The sequence below is a fragment of the Stegodyphus dumicola genome, chromosome 2 (genome assembly GCF_044657685.1).
Source record: "Stegodyphus dumicola isolate Sdum_Otavi_A_Nest chromosome 2, ASM4465768v1".
Taxonomy (NCBI): Eukaryota; Metazoa; Arthropoda; class Arachnida; order Araneae; family Eresidae; genus Stegodyphus; species Stegodyphus dumicola.
In genome coordinates, this window is record NC_140769.1 from 204,717,056 (window position 1) to 204,742,173 (window position 25,118).

At 32.8% G+C, this 25,118-nt stretch overlaps 1 protein-coding gene across 7 annotated transcripts in view; it reads right to left on the reverse strand.

Annotated features, from left to right (window-relative positions):
* Positions 1–25,118, reverse strand: part of LOC118181150 (coiled-coil domain-containing protein CG32809-like) — a 1,535,131-nt gene that overhangs the window by 891,549 nt on the left and 618,464 nt on the right. Inside the window, exon 1 of one of the 7 annotated variants that reach the window (XM_085811661.1) lies at positions 14,269–14,509. The exons of the other annotated variants lie outside the window; for them this stretch is intronic. Within the exon in view, the coding sequence (XP_085667787.1) occupies positions 14,269–14,347 (79 nt within the window). The 5' untranslated portion in view covers positions 14,348–14,509. Of the gene's footprint in view, positions 1–14,268; positions 14,510–25,118 lie in introns of those variants that run through there. 7 annotated transcript variants of the gene reach the window in all.

The following is a 25,118-nucleotide window of genomic DNA, read 5'->3' on the forward strand; positions in this document are numbered from 1 at the left end:
AGTGCGTAGAATAACAGCAGATAGGGACATAGCATTTGGGATTCGCTTTTACACATAGCAAGTACATAATCCGGAATATATAAACATTGCACAACAACAAAAAAACAAAAAAAAAAAAAAACAAAAACAAAAAAAAAAAAAAAAAAGCGAGTTTGAATTCCATGATATTGTTCAAGTTTTGAATACGTAAACTGCTAGTATATTAATACACTTTTATTATTTCTTGGATGTTACTGACTGAACATAAGCTAAGATTCATTATTATACGCAAAAATTATCGCAATTTCCAATACGCACTCTCATAGTGTAAGTGATCAATACGTGTAGCTAGCAACTGGAAAATCCGTGATTCGATTCTGGCAAGGAAATTGCTGATTTTTCATCTTTCTTACTCCGACTGTAACCTTACAGCCTCCACGAAATCCAGGCGAAATGTTACAATAGTGTTCTTCTATCTATTTTGCTCCATATACTCCTTTCTAAAGGATCATCCCCCTTTTCAAAATTCTAAAAAATACACATATATTTGCATTAATTTACATTTAGATTTTTTCTAATATCTTTTATAAATTAAACAACGAAAAGTATGGAAAATGTTGATAAGTGCCAAAACTTGAATAACAGTAGTTTTCTATATTCAGAAAATAAAACTAAATACTTAGCAGCCAAATAAAAAGCCGACCGTATTCCCCACCCTGAAGACACGAAATCCCCCCGCTAGAAGGAATTACTCTTGGGTTGAGAAATCTTGTGTTAGAAAGTTCGAGAATATCTGTCATAGCACAGAATGGACTAGGTTCGAAACATGGGTAAAGTACAAACATTTGCGTTTTCCGTGTGGTTGGAGAAGGGCATCTAAACTACTTTGGTTCGAAGATTGAATAGGGTTTGGTTGGTTTGGTTTATTTAATTATGACAAAGCATACTAAGGCTATCTGCCTAAAGGGAGGGATGCCTTCGTGGAGGTCTTTCTAAGGGAAACTGGCTCGTACACAGTTACACATGGGGAAAATCACGAAAACGCCCATGAAGCCAGCCCATTCGCGGGATTTGAACCTCGGACCGAACTACTAGTGTTCAGCGACTTTACCGCTCGGCCGCTAGTGGGCAGATTGTATTGGGAGGTTCATGACACGACAATGGCAGTACGTAACCTCAGACACAATATCTAGGTTATCTTGAACCAAATGGGGATCACTTTGCGCAAAATTGTTTAACTGTCCTTATAACTGTCAGAAGTCTGTCAAATGTAATTTCTTCTACCTTTAAGTCTTTACGCTATGCTAGTTGGTTATGGCATAATATGATGGTTTTCTGTCTAAAATGAGCAACGCTTTTGTGGAGGATTTTCTAAAGGAAACTGGTTTGTAATTATGTTAGACACGGGGGAAACTATGAAAACGGCCATATCGCCGGTCTGTTTACTGTGATTTGAATCTGGGTCGAACTACCAGAATTCTGCAGTCTTAACCACTCTGGCAACAGTGGGCGATACTTTACGAATCTACGAATTTGTTAGACTTTCAACAATAGTAATAACAAACGTATGTATCCTCTCGTGAAAAACCATCAATTAGCCTAACGTATACATTAAATGAAACCAGAATTCTTAGTAATTTATTACACGCTAGCTAGAATTTTTTTACACATTTTAATTACCTCCTAACTAGCAAGGCTATGTAATTAATTAAGTAATTTTTTTAAACAGTAACATATACGATTGAAAAAAAAAACTGTCATTGAGAACATATCTGCGTCAGACGTACTAAAGGAACTTGAAGTGGATAGGTTAGGTAATTATGCCGTTTCCATGGAAACAATTTTTCCCGTCTTTTAAAGGTAAAAAAAAAAAAAGTCCCATTCCGTCTAATAAAAAATATTTCTACATAATTAATTTCGGAAGAAAAAATAAATAATTACTTAACTAATTAATGGCTCTGAAAGTAAGTTAAGTGCTTGAAAGAAAGGCATTTCTTTTAGATGAAATAATTTTCTTCCGCCTGTACAAGTCAAAATAAATTAACAAGTGTATCATTCTAAATTTATTTAAAACGAGTAATTTATTCCATTTTGTTATTTAGGAAGCAATACTAACCACACACGCATACGATTGTTCATTACATATTTTTTCTTCTTGCCATAGCGAAATATGACGCATGACGTTGCCATTTTTTAAACAAATTCTTTTCTTCAAATCGTTTTATCCGCAAATGCGTGATATTTTAAAGTTAATAAAAAAATTGTCCATTTTCTTTATTACAGATTACTGGAAAACTATGTCAACTATCTGATACAATTTTAAAATGTATAGTCAACTGCATTAACCGGGATGAATTAACTGGGCCCAATAAAAAAAAATATTTATTGCAAAACAACGGCAAAATTACTATTACAAACCATCAGCGTAAAAGAGAAGAGTCAATGGGAAATACAAAAATGAAAAGAGAAATGGGTACTCTTCTGTTATAGGGACCGGATTCAGATATGTATGTATGTATGTATGCACGTATATATATTATGTATATGCATATATATATACGTGTATACATACACATACGTACGTACATATATACACATGCATAAAGGAACACATCCACCCATGCATACAAACATATCTGAAACCGGTCCTGATAAATAAGAGTACCGATAAATGCGTTATTCTCCGACTAAACTGCCTGAAAATGCAAGTAAATTGTTAATAATATTTTTTTATTCATTATAATATGAGCTATTCCATTTTCGAATTTAGTGTACCTTTTTAGTTAACTGTGGACGTCAATTCGGTTAATTGAAATATGACTATAACAGAAGAATACAAATGTAATCAAAAGAACATAACGTCTAGCATATAAATTTATTAGCATTTATTTTTTCGAGTGGCAACAGTATCGCGCGCTGGAGATAAAAATCAGTTGCTTTATATCGAGAAGTTTTGCCACTGTATTTTTTCAAATCGTAGAGTTTGTTATTTGTAAACTTGTAAATTTTACAAAACATGAAATAAAAATAGCATTGCCAAATATTAAACATATTATTATTATTATATAAGGTCACAGTCTGACGTTGAAGAAAGCACGCGATTGCATGTGACGTCATTACATATCGCAAATTTTTCAATTTCAAAAATTCAATTTTAATTTAAATAAATAAATAACTCATGTTGGCAACATTTTTGTTTCAGGTTAGGGTAATTGGCATGACATGCTATTGGCACGTAAATTCTTTTAGCGATATTCAGAAAAAGTTGTTATATTACATGAAATTTAAATGATTAAGTCATAAGTATACGTATTAAACTAAAGTGTCTAAAATTTTTGTTTCCTGGTTTGGCAACAAAAAAAATTATTTACGAATTGGGTTTTTCTTAGAAAGAATGAACTGATTTCATTCATATCGAAATGTTTTTGTGCATTTTCTTTTCAGGTGTACATAGAACTTACAATTTTGCTGCCCGTTCATATGGCAGACTTGCCCGCTAGTATTTTTTATCTATTGCTACTCGTCATTTACTAAAATAGGCTCGAGGCTTTGCGGCATTATACCCGCGGCAATTAATTCTTGCGTTTCTAAGCAGCAAAGTAAAGTTATCTATTCAGATTAGAACATTAAGCATTAAGCTTCTGAAGCATTTCAGAGAGTTTTATTAGATTGTTTTGGTGTACTTTTGATTTTTAGCTGTTTACCTCTAACGATTAAAACGAATGTAATTCATAAATAAATAAATTTTTGAGAAAGAAAAAAATTCCTGTTTTTATTATTTTAAAAAAATAAAAGGAATAAAATTTTTAAATTAAGCTTCAGTTTATTTTACCTCAATGTAAACGTGGCACAAAAAACACGAATCAAATAATAATACAACAGCCAAATCTGGTTTTAAATGGAAGACAGGCTTTTGACAACATATGTGAAACAAAAAATGTGCATAGCTAAAGAATGAATTTATAAAAAATCTGTTTTCTTCACATACATTATCACTAAATCAAGATTACAAAACTGCAAAAATTCTACTTTATCAACCAGATCTGTAGCTAGTTGCTGAAAAGAGGCTCATTCATTTACGTAAAAGCGAAGTAAACAGCTTTCAACTCTCAAAAAATGTTCAATTGTCCATGAAGTGGAATTATCAAATTGTCGCTCATTATACTGATCCTTCGCATCATACAAAATGACGTTATAAAGAGAGGTCAGAAAATTATATAATTATTTAATACAGTCTTCTGTAATAGTAAAGAATTATAGAATACGATTTACAGAATTATTTATTTACTTATTTATTTTTTCTTATTACGTGCTCCGTCCCTAGGCACTACACGGAAAGGGAGTGAGCCTCCGTGGAGATCTTTTTAAGGGCTACTGGCTCGCATCCACGTTACACATTTGGAAAACCACGAAAACGCCCCCCGCATATATTCTCCCTTTCGCCGAGACTCGAAGCCCGGACAGAACTACCAGTGTTCAGCGGCTTTTACCGCTCGGCCGCTGGTAAGCAGAATTACATATTGTAGTGTGGATTTTTAGTATCGGTGGTTCAAATACAGTAATCGCTATAACAAGTGGTCGTTATAAGGAATGTCAATTCCATTGCTTTTGTTTTATAGATCCGAGCGTACAAAACGTAAATTTATTTAAAAATATGATCATAAAGATGACATGCTTATTATGTGTAGATTCTGTGGTCTTTTTTAAAAGGAATATTTTTGATAATTAATTTCAACAACCAGATTCCAAAGAAAGGTGCTTTTTAGAACGTTTAAGGTCAAAATTAATCGCGTAAAAAGGAAACGGGTTATCCCTGTTCTGAACTGTGTAAATTAAAAAACATTGAAATAAAAAAAAATCCTTGTCTAAACTGAATTAACTGTATTATGTTATTCAATACGCATTACCGTCTAAATGTTGCGAAGTAAAGAAAAAGTAAGGCCATATATAAAATAATGTTTCCAATAAAACTATATTTCATTAAAATAATAATAATAAATAAATTGAAATTCTTTCAGATAGCTACTTAGATCCCGAATTTACCCTAAAGTTTCAAAAAGTTAAAAGTATTTAAAAGTTTAGTGTGTGTATATATATATATATATATATATATATTCGAATCCCGCGAACGGGCTGATTGCATGGGCGTTTTCGTGGTTTTCCTTATGTGTAACGTATATGCGAGTATAAGTTTCCCTTAGAAAGTCCTCCACGAAGGTACACCTCTCGTTAGGCAGATAGCCGTAGAGTGCTTTAATTAAACAAACCAAACCAATGCAATGTATTTCCTTCAAAGGCTATGTATGCCCATGTAACTCAATTGTTTAAATTATGTAGCTTGTCTCCCGGGCTTTGACCGCAGTTTACAAATAGTAGATCCCCCCCGGTCCAGAAGACACGCAATAATAGTTTAAGCATAACAGCAGGCCTGTTGGTGTCCTCATGGGGGTTCCAAAGAGACAGAGAAATGCGCGGTAACGAACTTTAGGTTAAGAATTGCTCCAAAAATACTGGAAAGTTTCTGCAAAGAATACTTTAAACGTAAAAGGGGAGGGAAGGAAATAAAAGAGCGGAAAGTGTCGCAAGAAACATCCTCTGTCATCATGGAAAATTAACTCTTATGCTTTTGTTCCACAACGAGGTCCAAGAAGCTGCCGATAAACGGCAGAAATTGCTCTCATTTTATCTCATTAGCCGTCCTATCATACATCCTCAGTGACATTTTAAAGATGGCTACAAGAAAGAAAAGAATATAAATGAGGCAAACGGAACTTGTAACGCATACAGCGGAGGATTTCAGAAAGAAAAAAAGGGGGAAGGGAAAAAAAAAGACCATAAAGCCATCGAACAGGGAACCGAATTCTTAGAAGTGCCGGACTACAAAACTTTTCCACCCAAGACTGGCCGGTCACACTTAGCCAACCTCGGCATTTTCCGTTCATGGGTGGTTGGTTGCCCTTAGCAACAGACGGATACACAACCGGAGAATAGACGATTTGTTAAATGTCGCATATGCTAAAGCACCTGTGATGCTTCGCAAAAGTATCACAGCCCTCTGTACAATGCAAGGGATTCATTATTTCTGCTGCGTAGTCATCTTCACAGCACACACTGAAAAGAAAAGATTACAGTCAACTCCCCATTTAACTGGGTCCTATCTAAAAAATAATAAAGATAATTTATTTATTGCGAAACGATGAATAGAATTACTATTACGAGCTATCCATGCATCAGACTCTGCTACTGCAACGAAAACCTCACCAATATTCTGAAAATCCAAATTATTACATTGTCTTTTTTAAAACATCTCAAAGAAAATCTTATTAGTCCAAAGAAGCTTTGTCCCTGAAGGGACTATTGTTTTCGTTTTGCGATTTTGCGTTGAATCACTATAAATGTCCGTTTCACTTTTCAAACTGTTGCCGCCAAATGTTAAAGTCCTGCATTATATTTGAAGAAATTAAATAATGAAAAATCTGCATAAATGCATGTATGTTTCTCGCATTGTGATAAAACAACGGTACATACAGCCATCGAATTTTGAATGACGTAATCCTCCTAAGAATATGGGCATGTGGAAGACCAAATTTGAAATTTGTTTTATTATCGATTTCATATTTTGGGAAACTTCAACGAATTTTTTAATTAACAAACTTCAAATGATTTCAAAGCGAGCAATAGCAACACTCTACGGGAAAAAAAAAAAAAAAAAGAAAAGAAAAGAAAAGAAAAGAAAAGAAAAAAAAAAAAAACTTTTTATTTCTAGGCCGCGGAACTGTGTATCGAAAATTCTAAAGATATGCTTATTTTAAAATTATTTTGCGACATTGCTATTGAATTGTTGAATTTTATGGTTTAAGTGCAAAGAACATGATATTTAATAAATAAAGGTTACGCCCCTTTGGACGTAATTTAAAATCATATTTTTTTCCTTTCAGAAACCTTTTAGTTTTTTTTTTTATTCCTTTACTGAAACCTTTCAGATATTTTTTTATTTTATTCGTTTTTTTCAGTCTGCAATAAATCACGCTCACAATAAATTAACACTGTTTGCAAATGACGATGTATACAGATATTTCATTTACTTTTGGTATTATATAAGTGCGCTGCATAGAACAGAATTTATCGCTTATAAGTCATTTAACTAAGATTTCTTAAAAATACTTTCCAATAAGTGTTATATTGTACGCGCCATTTTTTATATCCAGAAAAAAATTTAACGGTTTTGATGAATTTCTGCAACGGCATGTGTTATATTGCACACTTTTATGCAATTCGGCTGCTCTTAATTTTGTTCAAACGCTAATATACCTTTTTAATATTTTCCTGTTTGTACGATTTTATATTCAAAAACAAAACTTTTAAAAATCTGAATTTTTAATTTTTTTTAATTTAATTCAACAGCAAAAATTTATTTTATTATTATTGTTTACATCCTTAATAAGACTTTTTTTTAAAAAAAAGCATTTGATTAAATAGTAATGTAAATTTTTAATATTTGTTACAATTTTACATTAAAAATAATCCAGAAAGAAATATCAAAATTTTACAACCGAATTTTTTTTTTTTTTTTTTTACTCCAGATTTAATTTCCTTCAAAAATGAAGATAGCTTTATGAGTCTACAATCAGAAAAGAAATGAGAAAACAAGCATATATTTTAGAACTGAAGTTCATTTTCAGTTGATCTTTAATTTAATTAAACAGCAAACATTTAGCTGTATAAGATGACTGCAACAAATATTAGGTTTATTTCAAGAACAGAAGCGAAACATTTGTAATGATCCTCATCTACATTAAGATTTTTTTCATATATCTTTCCTGCAGTAAATTCTTCTAAATTTTAAAGTATAATTTAAAATATTCAGGCTGTAACTTCCTCTGCACATATTTATTATACTTTGAACAAAACTGTCAGAATTTTTTGCAGTATCAGAATGGATAATTCATCTAATTTGAACTGCATCATTAAACTGCTCCTTACTGCAAAGCGAATATACTAATTCATTTCTTAAACAACACTTGAAGCACCACCAGCGGCCGAGCGGTAAAAATCGGTGAACACTGGTAGTTCGGTCCGAGGTTCAAATCCCGGCGAACGGGCTGGCCGCATGGCACGTTTTCTTGGCTTTCCCCATGTGTAACGTGGATACAAGCCAAGTGTCCATTAAAAAGCATCCCTCCCCTTCCGTGCAGTGCCTAAGAACGGAGCATGTAAAAAAAAGCTTTTCTTTTTTTAAAAAATTAAATCCTACGTATGTATGTGACAATATGCTTCCAGCACTCAGAATACGAATTCTCATAAAAGAGAATTCGTAAATTATGTTGTTAAAACATATTACCAGATTTCTCTGTTCAACTACATTTAAAATGAAATTAATTCAGCTTAAAACATATACCACTGTTAGAGTTTTAAGATGGAAGGAAAGCTCAAATACAAAACGATCTGAAAAAGTGTTTTTAAAAAAGTAGAAACATCTCTCTACCGACAGCAAACATAAAACTTTTTACCATTTTTTCTTTTCTTTGGGAATAGTAACTAGTTTAAAAATAAAAATAAAATATATAAACGCAGATATGCAAAATTTCGGTGCCTTTTGTTTCAGATCACAAAGAAAAGAATTAATATAAACAGAACAAAACAACAGCTGAAAATCTATCTAAAAAGCGACAAAGATGCCGAATCAGAAACCATTTATAATGAACCAACCATTCATAATGAATGATAAGGAATCACAGAAACAGTTTTTATTCTTTAGATCTTTACAATCCTTTTCCCGTTAAAAAAAAAAAGTTAAAAATATTCTATTCTGGAGAATCATAATAGAAAAATAAATTAATTCTGGATCTACGTATGACAAAGAAGCCGATGTTCATAAAACAGAACAATTGAATGTTTTCCGACTCATTAAAACAGAAGCTATTTTAAATTACTCGAAGCAAAATGGCATCAGTTACCATCGCTGTTGTTTATTAAAAAGCATGTACACGACAATTTCTCATAGATAAATAAAACGCAAAGAACTAATATCAAAATGCGCATTCTTAAAATTTATTATTCAACATTAAGTAAATAAAAGGTACTGTCTTTTATTTTATGTCATTTTCGGAGGAAAAAAAGATGAAAGAAAAGAATATAAACATATTGTCTTCTCGTGACAACTGAGATCATACATACACAAATGCATGCGCGATTCGATATTACTAAATAGTTAGCAAGCATCTTCCTTAAGGCTGAATTGTTATATAGTATAATCTCTCGTAACCGGTACCCCAGTTAACCGAAATACCAAAATCCGAAGTTCAGGACCATGAAATTCAAAACATATATAATAGGCTAACAATCTGAAGATTTAAATTTGGAATAAGTTTATTTTATGTTTCTGCCGCCCAGCGTAGCTTATCCAATAATTGCCCAGAGAATTAGCTAGATTATAGAAAGGAAGACTGTGTACATGATTTTCAGAAACAGTTCACAATTAATTACTTTGACTCTCGCTAGGAAAGGTGTAAAGTTAAAGAATATAATGTCACTGCTGACGTAAACTGTGGCCAATTATAATGGCTTGTAGATGACGAAGATTTTCTTTATTTTAAAACACATTCTGCACCCATGGCTAACATTTTGGACTTTGTTACCTGTTTGGAAGAGGTTAGAATTAGTGAGAAGAAAGTACATATCTGGTTGGATGTAGACAATCCTGTTTCCCTCCCACGTTCTTTACATTACGACGAAAAAAATTATATATGTAATGGGAAAGGAGAGAGGTGAAAAGCAAGAGAATTAGGATGAAGATGACATTCAAAGCAAGAAAGTTACGTATAAGGAAGTTGAAGAAGGACTGCAGACTTTCATTAGATTTGCCGAGAATTGTTAATCTTTGTAAACACATGGTGTTTTGTTGCATAACACAGCGAATTTTTAAACTTACGATAATAATGCTGTAAACAGGCAGACATTCCATGTTATATACCATCACACTAAAAAATTCGTAAATTTCATGTATACGTATAGTAATTTTTAAACAATTTTTAAATTTATTTTTCTGAAATATAAAATCATGTATGTGTTTAAATTTTAAATAATTTTTGGCGCATATTCCGTATTTTTATTTAAATGTGGCCGATATATGAAAAAATAAGGCTGAAGAACATTTGCATGCTGCAATTTCTGGACAAGGCATCAGAAAATATGAACGAGTAAGATCGAGAAATACGAATTCAGTTATTCGAAAAAAATCCCTTTTTATCTGGAATCGTCGAGGTCCTTTTGCTAACGATAAAAGGGATTCAGGCGTACGTTCTTATTAGCCTAAAGGGCGTTAGCCTAGAAGGGCTATTAATTTTATTTTGGCATTTTGCGTTGATTCACTATAAACGGCGAATCACTTTTCAAATTGTTGCCACCAAATATTAGAGACCTGCATTATATTTAAAGAAACTAAATAATGAAGAATCTGCATGCATCGTTTCTCGCATTGTGATAAAACAAAGGTACCTAGAGCCATGAAATTTTAAATAACGTACGTCTCCACCCGAATATGGGCATCCGGAAGCCCAAATTTGGAATTTGTTTTATTATCTATTTCATATTTTGTAAAGCACTTATGCGTTTTAAATTAAGAAACTCAATGATTTCAAAGCGAGCAACGACAACACTGTACGGAAAAGAAAACATTTTTATCTCCAGCCTCGCGAGACTGTGTATCTGAAAGTCTAAAGATATGCTCTTTTAAATATTTTGCGATATTGCTGTTGAATTGAATTTTATGGCTTAAGTGCGAAGAACACGATATTTAATAAATAAAGGTAGCACACAAAACGTAAAAAAAAAAAAGGCCCCTTTGGGCGTATAAAATCTGAAAGTTTTGAGATTTTTTTATTATTTTTCTCGTTCTTTCTCCGTCTTTTCTTTTCTTTTCTTTATTTTTTTAAGAAAATTATAAAGACAGGTTTAAGAGGCCATCCGAAAATTCAACGAATTTTCTGCTTCTAAACCTTGAACCCCAGGCGTCATAAAGGCAGTTCTTTTTCTAAAGAAACAATGCACATCAAAGATTGAAAAGAACAAAAAAAAAAGTTTTTTTATTTACAGCTAATATTCTTCCAGGTAAGTCGAGAGAATCCACTATCCAACATTCCAGTTCGTAAGTTTTAAAAAAGAATATTGTTTTTAGAACAACAATAAACTGAAATTAAATATTGTTGACACTCACAAATTATATTGATGAAATATCGTTTGTATTTACGTAAAGCTAATGCGCTTATATTAAAATTTAGAAAAAATACTTAACAAGCAGACGATAACTACAGGATTAAACTGAAATTATCAGGTTAAAGAATTAAAATAAGTATATTTTAGAATTTTCTTTTAGTTGCGCGTTTTCTTGACAATCAAGCTCCAGGTTTAAGTAAATTAGCAGATTGGTCAACAGAAATCGCGCGGTAGACGTTATTTAGGACAGTATTATGGTAAAATTCGATACGTCTGTGCTTTGGAAGGTTTTGCACGTAGCTGTCATTTTCGAACAGTACTCCTTTCACTTCTCTCTTATTTTAAGAAGAGAAATCTTTAGGGATTTGTCACTTTTCACACAAAATTTTAAAATTTCTGAGATGAATTAGAAACAAATCTAAATAAAATGTAGCTGAATAATCAACTTAAAATAATACACAAAGTTAAGACAATAACGCACAATTCTATATGATTTTTTTTTTTTTTTTTTTTTTATGGAGATTATCGTTCTGAAAGGCACAAATGTTGAGCATTTTACGCCCCCACATTTGGTTAAATATGCATATATCTTTATAGACAAAAGTAAGAAATTTAGAACCAATTTTACACAAAGAGCCATAAGAAATGAAATTCAATACCAATAAATTTCAAATTATCCTATAAATATGTAAAATAAGAATTAAATAAATGTGAAACTAAAACCTGAAAAAAAAATCTCAAAGGTTTCAGATTTTAAATTAAGTCCAAAGGGGTGTTTTTTTAACATTTTGTGTGTTATCTTTATTTAGTAGATATCATGTTCTTCGCACTCAAACCATAAAATTCATTTCAAGAGCAATTTTAAATTGAGCGTGTCTTTAGAATTTCCGATATGCAGTCTCATGCGCTGGAGACAAAAATGTTTTTTCTGTTCAACGTTGCAATTTCTCGCTTTGAAATCATTTAGTTTTTATCAAAAATTCGTTGAAGTATTACAAAATCTGAAATCGATAATAAAAAAAATTTCAAATTCGAATAAGGGCTTCCACATGCCCATATTCTATGGAAGATTACGTTAGTCAAATTTTGGTGGCTCTAAGTACCGTTGTTTTATCACAGTGCGAGAAATATATATACATTTATGCAGATTCTTCATTATTTGATTTCTTCAGATATAACACAGGACGATAATATTTGGTGGCAACGATTTGAAAAGTGATACAGCCTTTAAAGATTTCAACGCAAAACGAAAAGAATAGTCTTTCAGGGCAAATTCCCCTTCGGACCCCTCCCCAAAAAATACTATATGTATGAATGTATAGTTCACATGTTAATAAAAATAAAAACCTCGACTGAATTAGAATTTAAAGAAATTCTCATCTATAAAACCGAAGCATTAAAATTTCCTGCAAATTTTTAAATGTGTAACAGTTTTTTTTATTCATTTCATAACTTAGCATCATTTTAGTTAAATCAATAATGAAACTGAATAACTTATAAATTTTATTGGTCTACGCTGTTATGATTCATTTTAATTCCTGTTCAAAAATAATTTTAATGTTTTAGTATTGTTATAAATATATAATTTATGAAATTCTAGTACGCTCGCCTAAAAGTTACCAGGAGCTGCTGCTCCAAAAGGTTCAACACGTTTTAAAAAAATTAATACATATGAAAATCAAACCATGTAACAGGTAAAACATTAAAAAAAAAACAAAATCAGATAAAAAAGTATGCGGAAAATGGTAAATTAGCCCAACTCGACTTCCAAACTGGCTTTAGACCAAATTGGTCATTCAGTATTGTAATTATTACCTTGCTTGATATAATTTATGAAATGTTATAAATTTCTATAACTATCAGATATATGATGAATATTTTTATTGCGTAATATTCACTTTTGGAGAAACAAATTTTGCCATAATAATAATACTAATAATAGTAAAAATTTATTAAGTTTAAATTAAAGAAAAAATTACTGAAAACATAGCAAGTGGCAGAAAATGTTATTAAATAAAAAAATAAATACATTTTATTATTATTATAATAAAACACCGTAAATTATTACTGTTCTTGTTAATTAAATTTCTCACTTAATTCTTGTGTCCCCCTTCATATTTATTGGAAGGGTTAAACACAAAAATAAGAAATAAAATAAAATAAAAATGGGGAAAAAATGTAACATTAAATATTTATAAATAGAATGCAGTTCAAAACATAGATTTTGATTGTTTAATATTGCATTGTACATTGGCTAGTTTTTTAATTCAATATTTGAAAACAACTGAAATTTAAAATTTGGCAAATTTTCATCCTAAACTGATGTTAATTTTGCAGAAAAATTCTATGCATTTAATATTTATGAATGCACCTACCTACTCAGAAAATTTACGAAACCTTAAGCAATAATAATAAATGTATATGATAAAAATAGATTTATTTTTCATTATATACATTTACTTGCCTATTTTTTCGAAGCAAAAGGAGGCAGCATAAAATATGTAAAAATGTTGAAATAGAACACAGTTCAAGATACAGCTTTAATTTATTCAATGTTGCTAGGATAAGCAAGTTTATATTTTTAATACAATACTTGCATTAAAAAAATAAAACAGTAATAAAAATACTTCTTTGTTATTATAAAAGTAGTAAGAGAAAGATGAATGTCTGGAATTTAAAAGTAAACAAAATTTTATCTTAATTTAATAGACTTTAACGAAAAAAAATCAACGAATTTAATATTTATGAATATATTTATTTACGAAAAGCATGGTATTTTCGGAATTCTCTTCAGTTTTAAATAATAAATATTAATTTCTTATATTACGTTTTGAACGTTAAAACTTAAAATGAGAAAAATCTGCGTATTTATTAATATTTAATACTCACACTTAAAAGAAATAATAAATGCTTCAAAGATTACCTACAAAGATAGACTATTAAAAAAACAAAAAAACTTGGCGACTGCACAATACATATTAATGGCAACCCCAACTTCTTTGCCGGTAAGACATGCCGACGCTGCAAAATTTTATTCACCAATTTCATACACATACGCGGCGATTACACACTTACTTTTTGGAGTGTAGGGTGTATGAGCACACGAGCACAAATTTCCCGTCTTGGCTCTTGCTAAGGACACTTTTACCTCCATAAAACACAAACAGCGGAATCACTTTTTATCCACAATCGCACTATCTAGGTATCCACCGATTATTAACCAACTTGTTTAAAAACCGTAACACTTACTCACGTGCGTTGCCACACAATAAAAAGCTAGCGGCGTCTGTAGCTACTCGGACGCCACCAGACAGCGGCAAGCTTTCTCCCGCCACTTACGGACAGTGTAAACCTTGAGTGTAAACAATAGGAAAAAAGACGGTACTCAGAGCCATCTGGTGAGCGCAATTCAAAGCATTTGAAGTTTATTTAGGTAAATACGTTATAATGATTTTCTGCTTCACAAGTTTCTTTTATTTCATTCATGAATGCTAGAAGTACGTACGGTATTTTTAAATATAGTGATCACCGGCTGTAACGCGTCTGTATTATATGTGGGCTAAAATTATATTTAAATATACTCGAAGGGTTTATATATTATTTAATATACTCGTTTTCGAAAGGGCCATCAAATTATCAATGAATTATAAAAACAAATCGTAAACACATTTTGTAATTTAAAATGAGGGGCTTCACGTTGCTCAGGAGAATGTTGCCCATTCACTGCATTCCGAACTGTGAGGATTAGTCTCGGGTTTTAATCAAGGCCTGATTACTGTTAAAGCCTACTAAGAGGTCCCGAATTTTACAGCGCCCACTTATCAAATCCAAAGGAGCATTAGCTCAGAAGGGCTATCAATTTCGTTTTGGCACTTTGCGTTGATTCACTATAAACGGCGAATCACTTTTCAAATTGTTACCCCCCCCCAAATATTATCGCCCTGTGTTATATTTAAGGAAATTAAATAATGAAGAATCTGAAAAAATTTATGTATGTTTCTCGCATTGCGATAAAATAACCGTACCTAAAGATATCGAATTTTGAATAACGTAATCCTCCACTCAAAAATGGGCATCTGGAAGCCCAAATTTGGAATTTGTTTTATTATCTATTTCGCATTTTGTAAAGCATTTATGAGTTTTTTTTTTTTTTTTTTATTAAGAAACTCTACGATTTCAAAGAGAGCAATGGCAACATTGTACGGGAAAGAAAATTATCTCCAGCGCGCGAGACTGTGTATCGGAAATTCTAAAGAGATGCTCTTTTAAATATTTTGCGATATTGCTGTTGAATTGAATTTTATGGTTTAAGTGCGAAGAACATGCTATTTAATAAAAAAAAAAAAAGTAACTCACCAAACGTTAAAAAAACACCCGTCTAGGCGTAATATAAAATTTGAAAGCATTCAGATTCTTTTAAAATCTTTCCCCCCCTAATCTTGATTTTCTTTTATAAAAATAAAGAAAGAGGCATTTGGGGGAGGGCACCTAAAAGGACATTAAATCTAATGCTCCAGACTTTTTAATAGATCCCTGATTTTCATGAAGTTTCCGACTGCACTGTGCTCTAGATTCTGTAAATCCTAACCAGCGGCCGGATAGATAAGACCGCTGAATGCTGGTAGTTCAATCTAGATTCGAAATGAGGAAAATAGGCTAGCTGCATGGTTGTTTTTCGCGGTTTTCCTTACGTGCAACGTGAATATGAGCTAGTTTTCCTTAGAAAGGTCTTTCACGAAAGCCATAAGGTCCTCTTGTGCTTTGCCATATCCAAATAATCTAACTTATTGTGGATTCTGTAACTATTCCTAAATTTTGTAAATAGTCGAATACTAATGCTTATTTAAGTTCTCAGAAATACTGAATTTTCATCTAAGAAAAGCGGTCGTCTCAAAGGGGTGTAATGTATTTATTCGTTTTATTAAGTTAGCAAGATCCAGCAAACGAAAAATTTGGGAAAGAATTTTCGGGCTTATATTCCAGCTACGCCTGATACTTAAAAATGGACAATGAAATTAAATCATCAACAGAATTTTATAAAAATCACTGCTGAAATTTTCTCTTAAAAAAAGTAGAGGAAGATGCAGGTTTTGCAGGAAAATATTTCGTCTCAAAAGGATGATCTACCAAACTAATGAAATATTGTATTTAGAAAACTGTCTAACTATTATAAAACTGAACAATAGCCTGAGCATAAAACTGAAAATGAACTAATTAACCGAGACTTCTCTCGTAATTAGAACACTTACGTTTCTTTCATATCTGGGACTTTAATAATTGAATTTCTTTTAAATCTGTCCAATATCGAAAACCGTCTTTCTTCAATTCAATTACATATGAGAATTTAGCATTTCGTGATTCTTCAGGCCTCCAATGACCGGCAGGATAAGTTCCTTAAATACACTTAGTTCGGCTTGAGGTTGACACAGACAATGGACTGGTTGCATGAGTATATTCGTGGTTTAACATTACGTGTAATATAGCCGATTGTTGCGTGCGTACGGGTTCGTAATGGATCGAATAACCACAGAACCGAGGACAGCTTGAAAAAAAAAAAAAAAAAAAAAAAAAAAAAAAAAAAAACTATTTTAGAAAAAGAAACACTTTATAGTTTTTAACTTTCCGCAAAAATACTCGTACAGCTCTTTTAAGTATCATAGAGTACATTCAATAGTTACAATTCAGAGTAATAAGACCGTTAAACACAACGCAATGCAAAGCGCGTCTAAACGGCGAAGCTCGCAATACTAAGAACTTAACTCCTGAGAACGGTTCCTTTCTCCGGGCTCATACAGTTTCCCTCCAGCCACCGAAAAATCTCTAGTGTCGTCCATTTTTTTGAAATTATTAGAAGGCATTTACAGTTGAAGTTACATATAAGGGTCTAATAAGGTTACAGTTACATACAGGGATCAATTACAGTTATTCGGTTACAATATCAATTAGCTGTACAGGGACCGAACCGAAATGTCGCCAAATGGTCTCCAGGTCTGTCGCCTTTTGGCGATTGTCACCAAATTTGGGGACAAAATAAGTCACCCAAGCCATCGCCAGCTTGGTAATATTTCGCCAATTTTAGCGAGATAGCCATTAACCTCAATGTTGAATAGACTTACCCCTGTAATCTTATTTTTCCGGCAGAGCTTCGTCTCTTCAGACTTTTCATGTTACATTATACAAAATATACCGCAATTTCGCATATAATGTTACTAAAATTATTTACATATGTACAAAATTCGTAACAGTGTTAACATTATATTCAGGGATGCATGGCGTGAATGTTAGCCAGTGCCCTTTTCATAACAGGAATATGAGCCAGTTTTAAATTCTCCATAACACATTCCTTCCCTTAAATAAATATAGTGAGTTTTTTCTGTAATATAACGAATCCCAACTCTAAGTTTGATCTGAAGATCCCAATTCTCCTTTTTACCCAATTCTCCTTTTTGCTCTTTTTCGTTTCTGCTCTAAAGAGCCCAATTCTGCTTTTTGTCTAGTTCTACTTTTTTTCTCGTTTTTGCTCTCAGTTCTACTTACTGATCGCTGAAAAATGCTGCCCATAAATATGTAGCTCTCAAAGCAGTCCATTCTTCCATCCTTCTTTAACTACGCCACTGACGGATTTGCTAACAACGGAGTAAAATTTTTTAATTAAAAATCCTCTATTGTCACAATTCACATTATACCTAAATGTACCAAACGGTTTCTGTAAACCACTGAAATTTGGGAAATTATGTTAAAAATTTTGAAAGAACTTCATTTCTGAAGATTGTGTTTTGTTATCCGCTGGTGGAAAGATCGAAATTCTAGAGTATAAATAATCGCTGTCGAATTTTGAAAAAAAAAAAAAAAAAAAAAAAAAAGTAAAAAATCCGAAAACTTTCATATTTTATACTACGCTTAAAGAGGCGTTTTTCTAAACCTTCATGCGTTACCTTTATCTATTAAATATCATGCTTTTCGCAGCTAAACCATAAAATTCACTTCAACAGCAATATCGCAAAATATTTAAAAAGAGCATACCTTTAGAATTTCCGAAATACAAACTCGCGCGCTGGAGATAAAAATGTTTTCTTTTTCGTACACTGTTGCCATTGCTCGCTTTGAAATTGTTGAGTTTGTTAATCAAAAATTCGTTAAAGTTTTACAAAATATGATATAGATAGCAAAACAAATTCCAAATCTGGGTTTACAGATGTCCATATTCGAATGGAGTACTACGTTATTCAAAACTTGATGTCTCTAGATACCGTTGTTTTTTCACAGTGCGAGAAACATACATACATTCATGCACATCTTCATTATTTAATTTCTTTAAGTACACTCTATAACAAAAAAATCGAACCACCAAGAAGGAGTTGTCCGATGGAATATGGGAATATGGGAATATGTGGTGGATAGGAAGATTATGTACAGAATTGAAAATGATTAAAATGTAAAACCAATTGAATGATTTATTTCAGAGTTACATAGTTAAAAAGTGACGAGCTCAATAAGATGTTGACCCTCTTCTAGCCTGGATTCAAGCTGTCACACGACGTGGCATAGACTGATAAATCTCCCGGATGGTCTCCTGCGGTATTTCTTACCGAATTTGCTCCAATTGTGGGGCTAGATCATCAACATTCCCTGGTAGATGCAGTCACCTTCCCATTATATCCCAGACATGCTCGATGGGAGAGAGATCTGGAGATCTGGATGGCCAAGGAAATGTTTTGTTATGGAATTGTTTTTGTTATGGAGTGTATATAATGCAGGGCTCTAATATTTGGTAGCAATAATTTAAAAAGTGAAATATCCCTTTACAGTGGACGACGCGAAAGGTTAAAACGAAATTAATAACATTTCTGGGAAAATTGTCCTTTTGGGCTAAAAAATTCTGTAGATTGTTTTATGATCATTGCAAATACGTATGTGTGAAAACTTAAAAAATTCGACAGAGTAGAAGGTGACGAAAAATTAATCTCAATATTTGGTCCAAACAAACATTGAGACTAAATTTTATTTGCGAGTGAAATGAAATTCATTTCATTTCCATAAAATGTTGTTCACTTATTCGTGAAAGTACCTTATTCTTTGAGATATATATATATATAACGCGAGTATATGACAATACAGGTAAATTTAATTAACTAAAAAAAAGTATCAAAAATGAAAAATTGCTAGGAATCCGCAGCATAATTTCCGACCAGAAAGGCTTTGTGTTTGTTTACTAAACATTATTACAGCTAAACACTATCCTAATAATGATGGTTATATAAATAAGAATTATAAGAAACATAAACAGATTTTCTATGAAATGTAAGTTCATTACTTCCATCTTCAAAAATAAAGGGGCTAAAAACGTCACACATTTTAAATTACGCAATTTTTATTCATGAGACTGACATCAAAAATTATTTATCACACTTTAATTACATACTTAACATGCGCGACAGAGAATTTATTTCATGCTCTCAGCTTTTTTGAGTTGCTCCATAAAACTTCTTATTATTTCAGGTTACGAATATTAAAATGATCCCTTAAAAAATGACAAGTAAAAAATTTTTTAAATTACCCAAAGGAAAATAATCACACCCTCTCTAAAAAAACTGTAAAAATAATGATGCCAGTCATACAAAAAATATTGAAAAAATAGTTACTTTTATGGCTAAGGTAAAGACATTTTTTATCATTGCTTTGCTGCAGCTATTAAATTGATTGCCTAAACAGACTTCATTTTAATGCATGCGTATCTTAGTTTCAAAGATCGGAGCGGAGGTGATCCAACTTATAAATATTTATGCATAATGTTGAGCAAATTAATCTAGGTAGAGTTATAACTTTTAGTTTTATATATTTTTCTCCTATTGGTTTTACATATCCTGTTTTTCTTAATGTGTAACATTAGTACGAGATGGCTCCCTTTGATTAGAGGGTATTTACTCTGCAGGCCTCAGAGGCCACTGGTATATCGCCGAGCGCGAAGTATTATAATAAAAATATTAACTGAAGCATAAGCGCATGCAGTATTTGAAAATGAGAAATCGGTTAAATGGCTTTTTGACAACTTAGTTTAAAAGACTGAATATATTTCCTTTGGATAAAAGCGATTAATAAATGATACTGTTGCGTTTTGTACGGGTTCGTGAATTCGGAGTAATTGACGACAACACTTGGTGAAGAATCAGACACAATTTATTTAGCCAGTATTATTCAAGGCAGCTCCAAAATCACGTTTCCAGTCGTCGAAAAACTACCACAAACACGCTCAAACAATCAGCAACACAGGCTTCAGGCTATCAGGCTGTAACGGTGAAGACAGCTTCATGGCAAAGCACCAGAGTACAGCTCCCGACTCTATTCGGTCTTTCATGGAACTCTACGTACTCTCGAGACTCTCCATGCTACAACTCGCGATGCGCTCGACGATACACTCGATATACATGACGACGCACTCGCTAGACTCGCGATACTCTCGACGATCAACTCACTCGACTGACTCTGACTGACTATTAACTGACTGCTACTCGGCGTGCAAGCAGGATTTATATAGCTTTTGGGACATTATACTTTGGGATGTTGAAAATGTGACTTGTTGATGACTTCAAACAAAATCTATTACAAGAGACAATCAGAGTGCAGACATCATATAAACAGTGAGACAGGTAGAAAGACACAATGGGCACATTTACAAAAGGGATAGCCTCACACTTTGCACACTCATTATTTGTCAATGAATCGAAGCAGTAATCTATTGGCGCAATCCACATTCCAGGTTCGTCTTCTAAGTATCTGCCTTTATAAAAAACATACTTAATGAAATTCTTAAAACGAGAAGCTCTGAATTGATATAGTGAAAAGGACTTCGGGGCCAGAAAACTATAGCGATGCCAAATCTGCTCCTGTGTCTCGATAATGATTGTGTCCGTTATGTAACGAACAAAAGATTTGTAGTGTCTGAAAAAAATGAATATCCAGAGGTTGGATCTTTACCATACATCCTTCAGGTACCAGTTCTCTTTATAGGACTTTACCATCAGGTCCGTCGGAAGCAGAAAATGCATCAACATACAAGAAACGGAGACGCCATTATGGAAATATGTTCATCTAATACACACTTCAATCATACTTTGTGGGTTCTATAGCTCCTAATCGTTGTCCCTCTGCCCCTAAGACTTCACAGATTTTCTACTTGTGATATAAGCTTTCAGAAAATATATGGGTTTCGGTAAAACCGGTAGCAAAGGGAAGAAGGTTTATTTGTCAATCACAGAACCCTCTTATACTTCGCCTTATTCAAATAACCGAGCTTACACTAAAAGTTATCGTCTTATGTCTGTTATATTTGTAGATTGCTGCATACTGCACTGTTAACATAACTGTTAAATATTTTCAGTTTCGTTTCAATAAATTTTATTTATTTTCAGTTAGAATTATTTTTCATTTGGTAAGTTGAAGAGCAAAATTTTCCGGGTGATTCAAAATTAAAATAAAAAATAAAGGTTAAATAATTCGAAAAGTATTAGATAATAACACAACGTGGTTTTCACAGAAATGCACAAAAAGACATTTGAGTCATTTTTAATAATAAAAGATCTTACAGCAGAACGGTATAATTTTCCACGTGGTGCCTCAGTTGTGTTACAATTTCGTACAAGTTGTAAAAAGCCGGTACTTGTGCATTCCCGAAGGTATATTAGGTATCGCAAAGCCTTGCTAACTCTTAAATCCCCCCCCCCAGTTTTGATGGAGAACACTCCGGGAGCGGTCGTAAGAATTTTCCCAATTCATTCCCTACCACCACCAGTCGAGAGAACTTCGGCTCTCCGTGTATTTTGAGTGCCGCCTTACAGCACAGATACTATACGCTTACGAATATTCATGCCTTATTCAGAATACGAAATCGCACCCATCGGTGCGTCAGTCAGCATCACTAGCCACTAGAACGTCAGGTTGGCTCACAAGTTCGTAGCGTGCCACACAATTAGCAACGCAGCTAGGATTACAAATATTCATTGCAATGGCTGTCGTTAATGACTGTGAATATCAGATGCTGAGCAATACTCTGCCGAACATCGTAGGAGATTCAGTTATAATTCCTGTTATATTATGGTGAGTAACTTACTTCAGTAGGGCCAATAACGTTAGCCACTTGTGCCTTCAAATACATTTATAATCAAAAGTCTTAAGATGTAAGGTATGGAGACCTTGGTGTCCATTCGTGTGGAAAAGAGACACTGTCATCGTTGAATGCTGACCGCAGTGTATGCTGAGAAGGGTCTGTGCGGAGGCACTCCCTCCTGAGAAATGTTACAGTCTATGGAGCACTTGTTCCTCATGCAAGGAAGGAATGAGGCTGTCTTCTAAAAGCGCTGTACATCTTTTGATAGTGAGTTCGCATTGTTTCCTTATGCTGAAAAGTTCAGTATCCAAATTTATGACGTCTATCGAAACTGTTTTTTCTCAAAACAAACTCTCGTTTCAGATATTGTACAAGTTGGATTTGAATGCATGTTGAAGATGATCCTGAGTGAGCGTTATATAGTTCCGCAACTCGGAGACCGCTGCAGCGCCATTTATCAGCAATAAATTTTTTCTTTATAAAAACAAACTTTTGTTTTTCTGAGCTATTGTTTTTAGTCCAAAGGGGCTTTGTCCCTGAAGGAATATTGTTTTCGTTTTGCGATTTTGCGTTGAATCACTATAAATGTCCGTTTCACTTTTCAAACTGTTGCCACAAATGTTAGAGTCCTGCATTATATTTGAAGAAATTCAATAATGAAAAATCTGCATAAATGTATGGCTACTTATCGCATTGTGATAAAACAACGGTACATAGAGCCATCGAATTTTGAATAATGTAATGCGAATATGGTCATGTGGAAGACCAAATTTGAAATACGGAATTTGTTTTGTTATCGATTTCATATTTTGTAAGGCTTTAAGAAATTTTTGATTAACAAACTCAAGGATTTCAAAGTGACTAATGGTAACGTTGTACAGAAAACGCGCGTCAGACTGTGTGTCGGAAATTCTAAAGATATCTTCAGTTTAAAATTATTTTCCGATATTGCCGTTGAACTTAATTTTATGGTTTAAGTGCGAAGAACGTGATATTTAATAAATAAAGGTAATGTACAAAATGTTAAAAAAAAACGCGCCTTTGGACGTAATTTAAAATCTAAAACCTCTCAGATTTTTATTATTTTTTAATCTTTATTTTTGTTACTTATATTGCACGCTTGTAAACTCCCCTTTGAGGAATAAAAACATGGAAAATCGATTATGCCAAGTTCGCGCCACAGATCTGCCAATTTCATCTGGGCGTGCTGTCACTTGCACCAAGACAACACACACAATGCCATATCTTTTTGCACCTTTATACCATACATTTCGTTTTTCAGTTTTACCTATGGTTTGGAATACAGCGCTTAAAATTGGTTGGGGGGGGCGAAACTTATGAAAATAGCGGTCTCACACGTGATGAGAAGGAAGAAATAGAGCAATAAATGCTTAAAACTGATGGTGTAGACTTTAAAACCAAACTGTGTAATTTTGCAACAAATGAAAAAAGGTAGGTGAAATGAAGTTAGATGTAAAAAAAAAAAAAAAGTTTGCATTCTTAGACAGGTTCGTATGGCAATACCTACAGATAATGCTTCGGTATTTCGTTTTTCTTCGTGGGAGAATTCCTTCAAAATAGCACATGCGAGTCAATAGGCAAGTGGCGTGCATTCCTTCTTCAAGGTTTGTAATTTGCATGCAAAGAGTTTTAGGAACAAAAGGTTCCTTAAGAAAGCGCACACGTGAGGTTGGTCGTCGCACATCGAAAGCTTCCGGAGCCAGACTGGTCTAATAAATTAAGTTCTTTTAAAAGAAAATTATGTCCTCTTCAGAGTAAAGGAAGGTATAAATTATTCGTGACAAGAAACACCGGGAAGCTCCTCGTGTTGTTTCTCAAACTCGTAAAAGAAGGTACCTGTTAAAGAGTTGAAAGAGCTTGATTGTTTCCTAAGAGTTATATTTTAAGCTTCTTCTCATTATTTTTAGTTTGGGAAAAAAGGAAGTAAGTGCTTTTCATCATCGTTCAAGTTAAAAAAAAAATAAGAGTTCATTATGTCGGACAATCAATTTCTCTTTCATAGCAATGTGTTTAGTTGTCGAGCTTCTGCCGTGGTAATTACAACGAATAAATAAAATTCGAGTTTCATTTTAACATCCAGATTTAAGGTGAATATTTGACTAAAGAAGGACAAATTCTAAATTTTCTAGAATCTGAAATTCTACAGTTCGTGTAATAGGAAAATAATGAGAAAGAAACAAGGAAAACGTTTTAATTAAAGCTAAATTTTTTTAACCTACATTTAATAATAAAAAAAATAAAAATACGGTTTGAAAAACATGTTTTCTTTACATTTAAAACTCGTTATTTTTAGCCCAGAGGAGCGTTAGCCCAGAAGGGCTATTACTCTCAAAACGGGAATGCCACCAAATATTATGGCCCTGTACTATATTTCAAGATATTAAATAATACAGAATTTGCATGAATGTATGCATGTTTTTTGCATTATGATAAAACAATGGTTCCTAGAGCCATCCAATTTTGAATAACGTAGTCCTCTACCCGAATATGGACACCAGGAAGCCCGAATTTTGAATTTTGAGTTTGGCTTCTTATGTATTTAATATTTTATACAACTTTCGTGAATTTTTGATGAACAAACTCAATGATTTCAAAGCCAACAATGGCTACACTGTAAGGGAGAAAAAACATTTTTATCTCCAGCGCGCGAGACTGTCTATTGTAAATTGTAAAAATACGCTGGTTTTAAATATTTTATTGTATATTTTGAATTTTATGAAATTTTAACGAATTTTTTATTAACAAAATCAACGATTTCAAAGCGAGCAATGGCAAGACTGTACGTGCAACAAGAAACAAG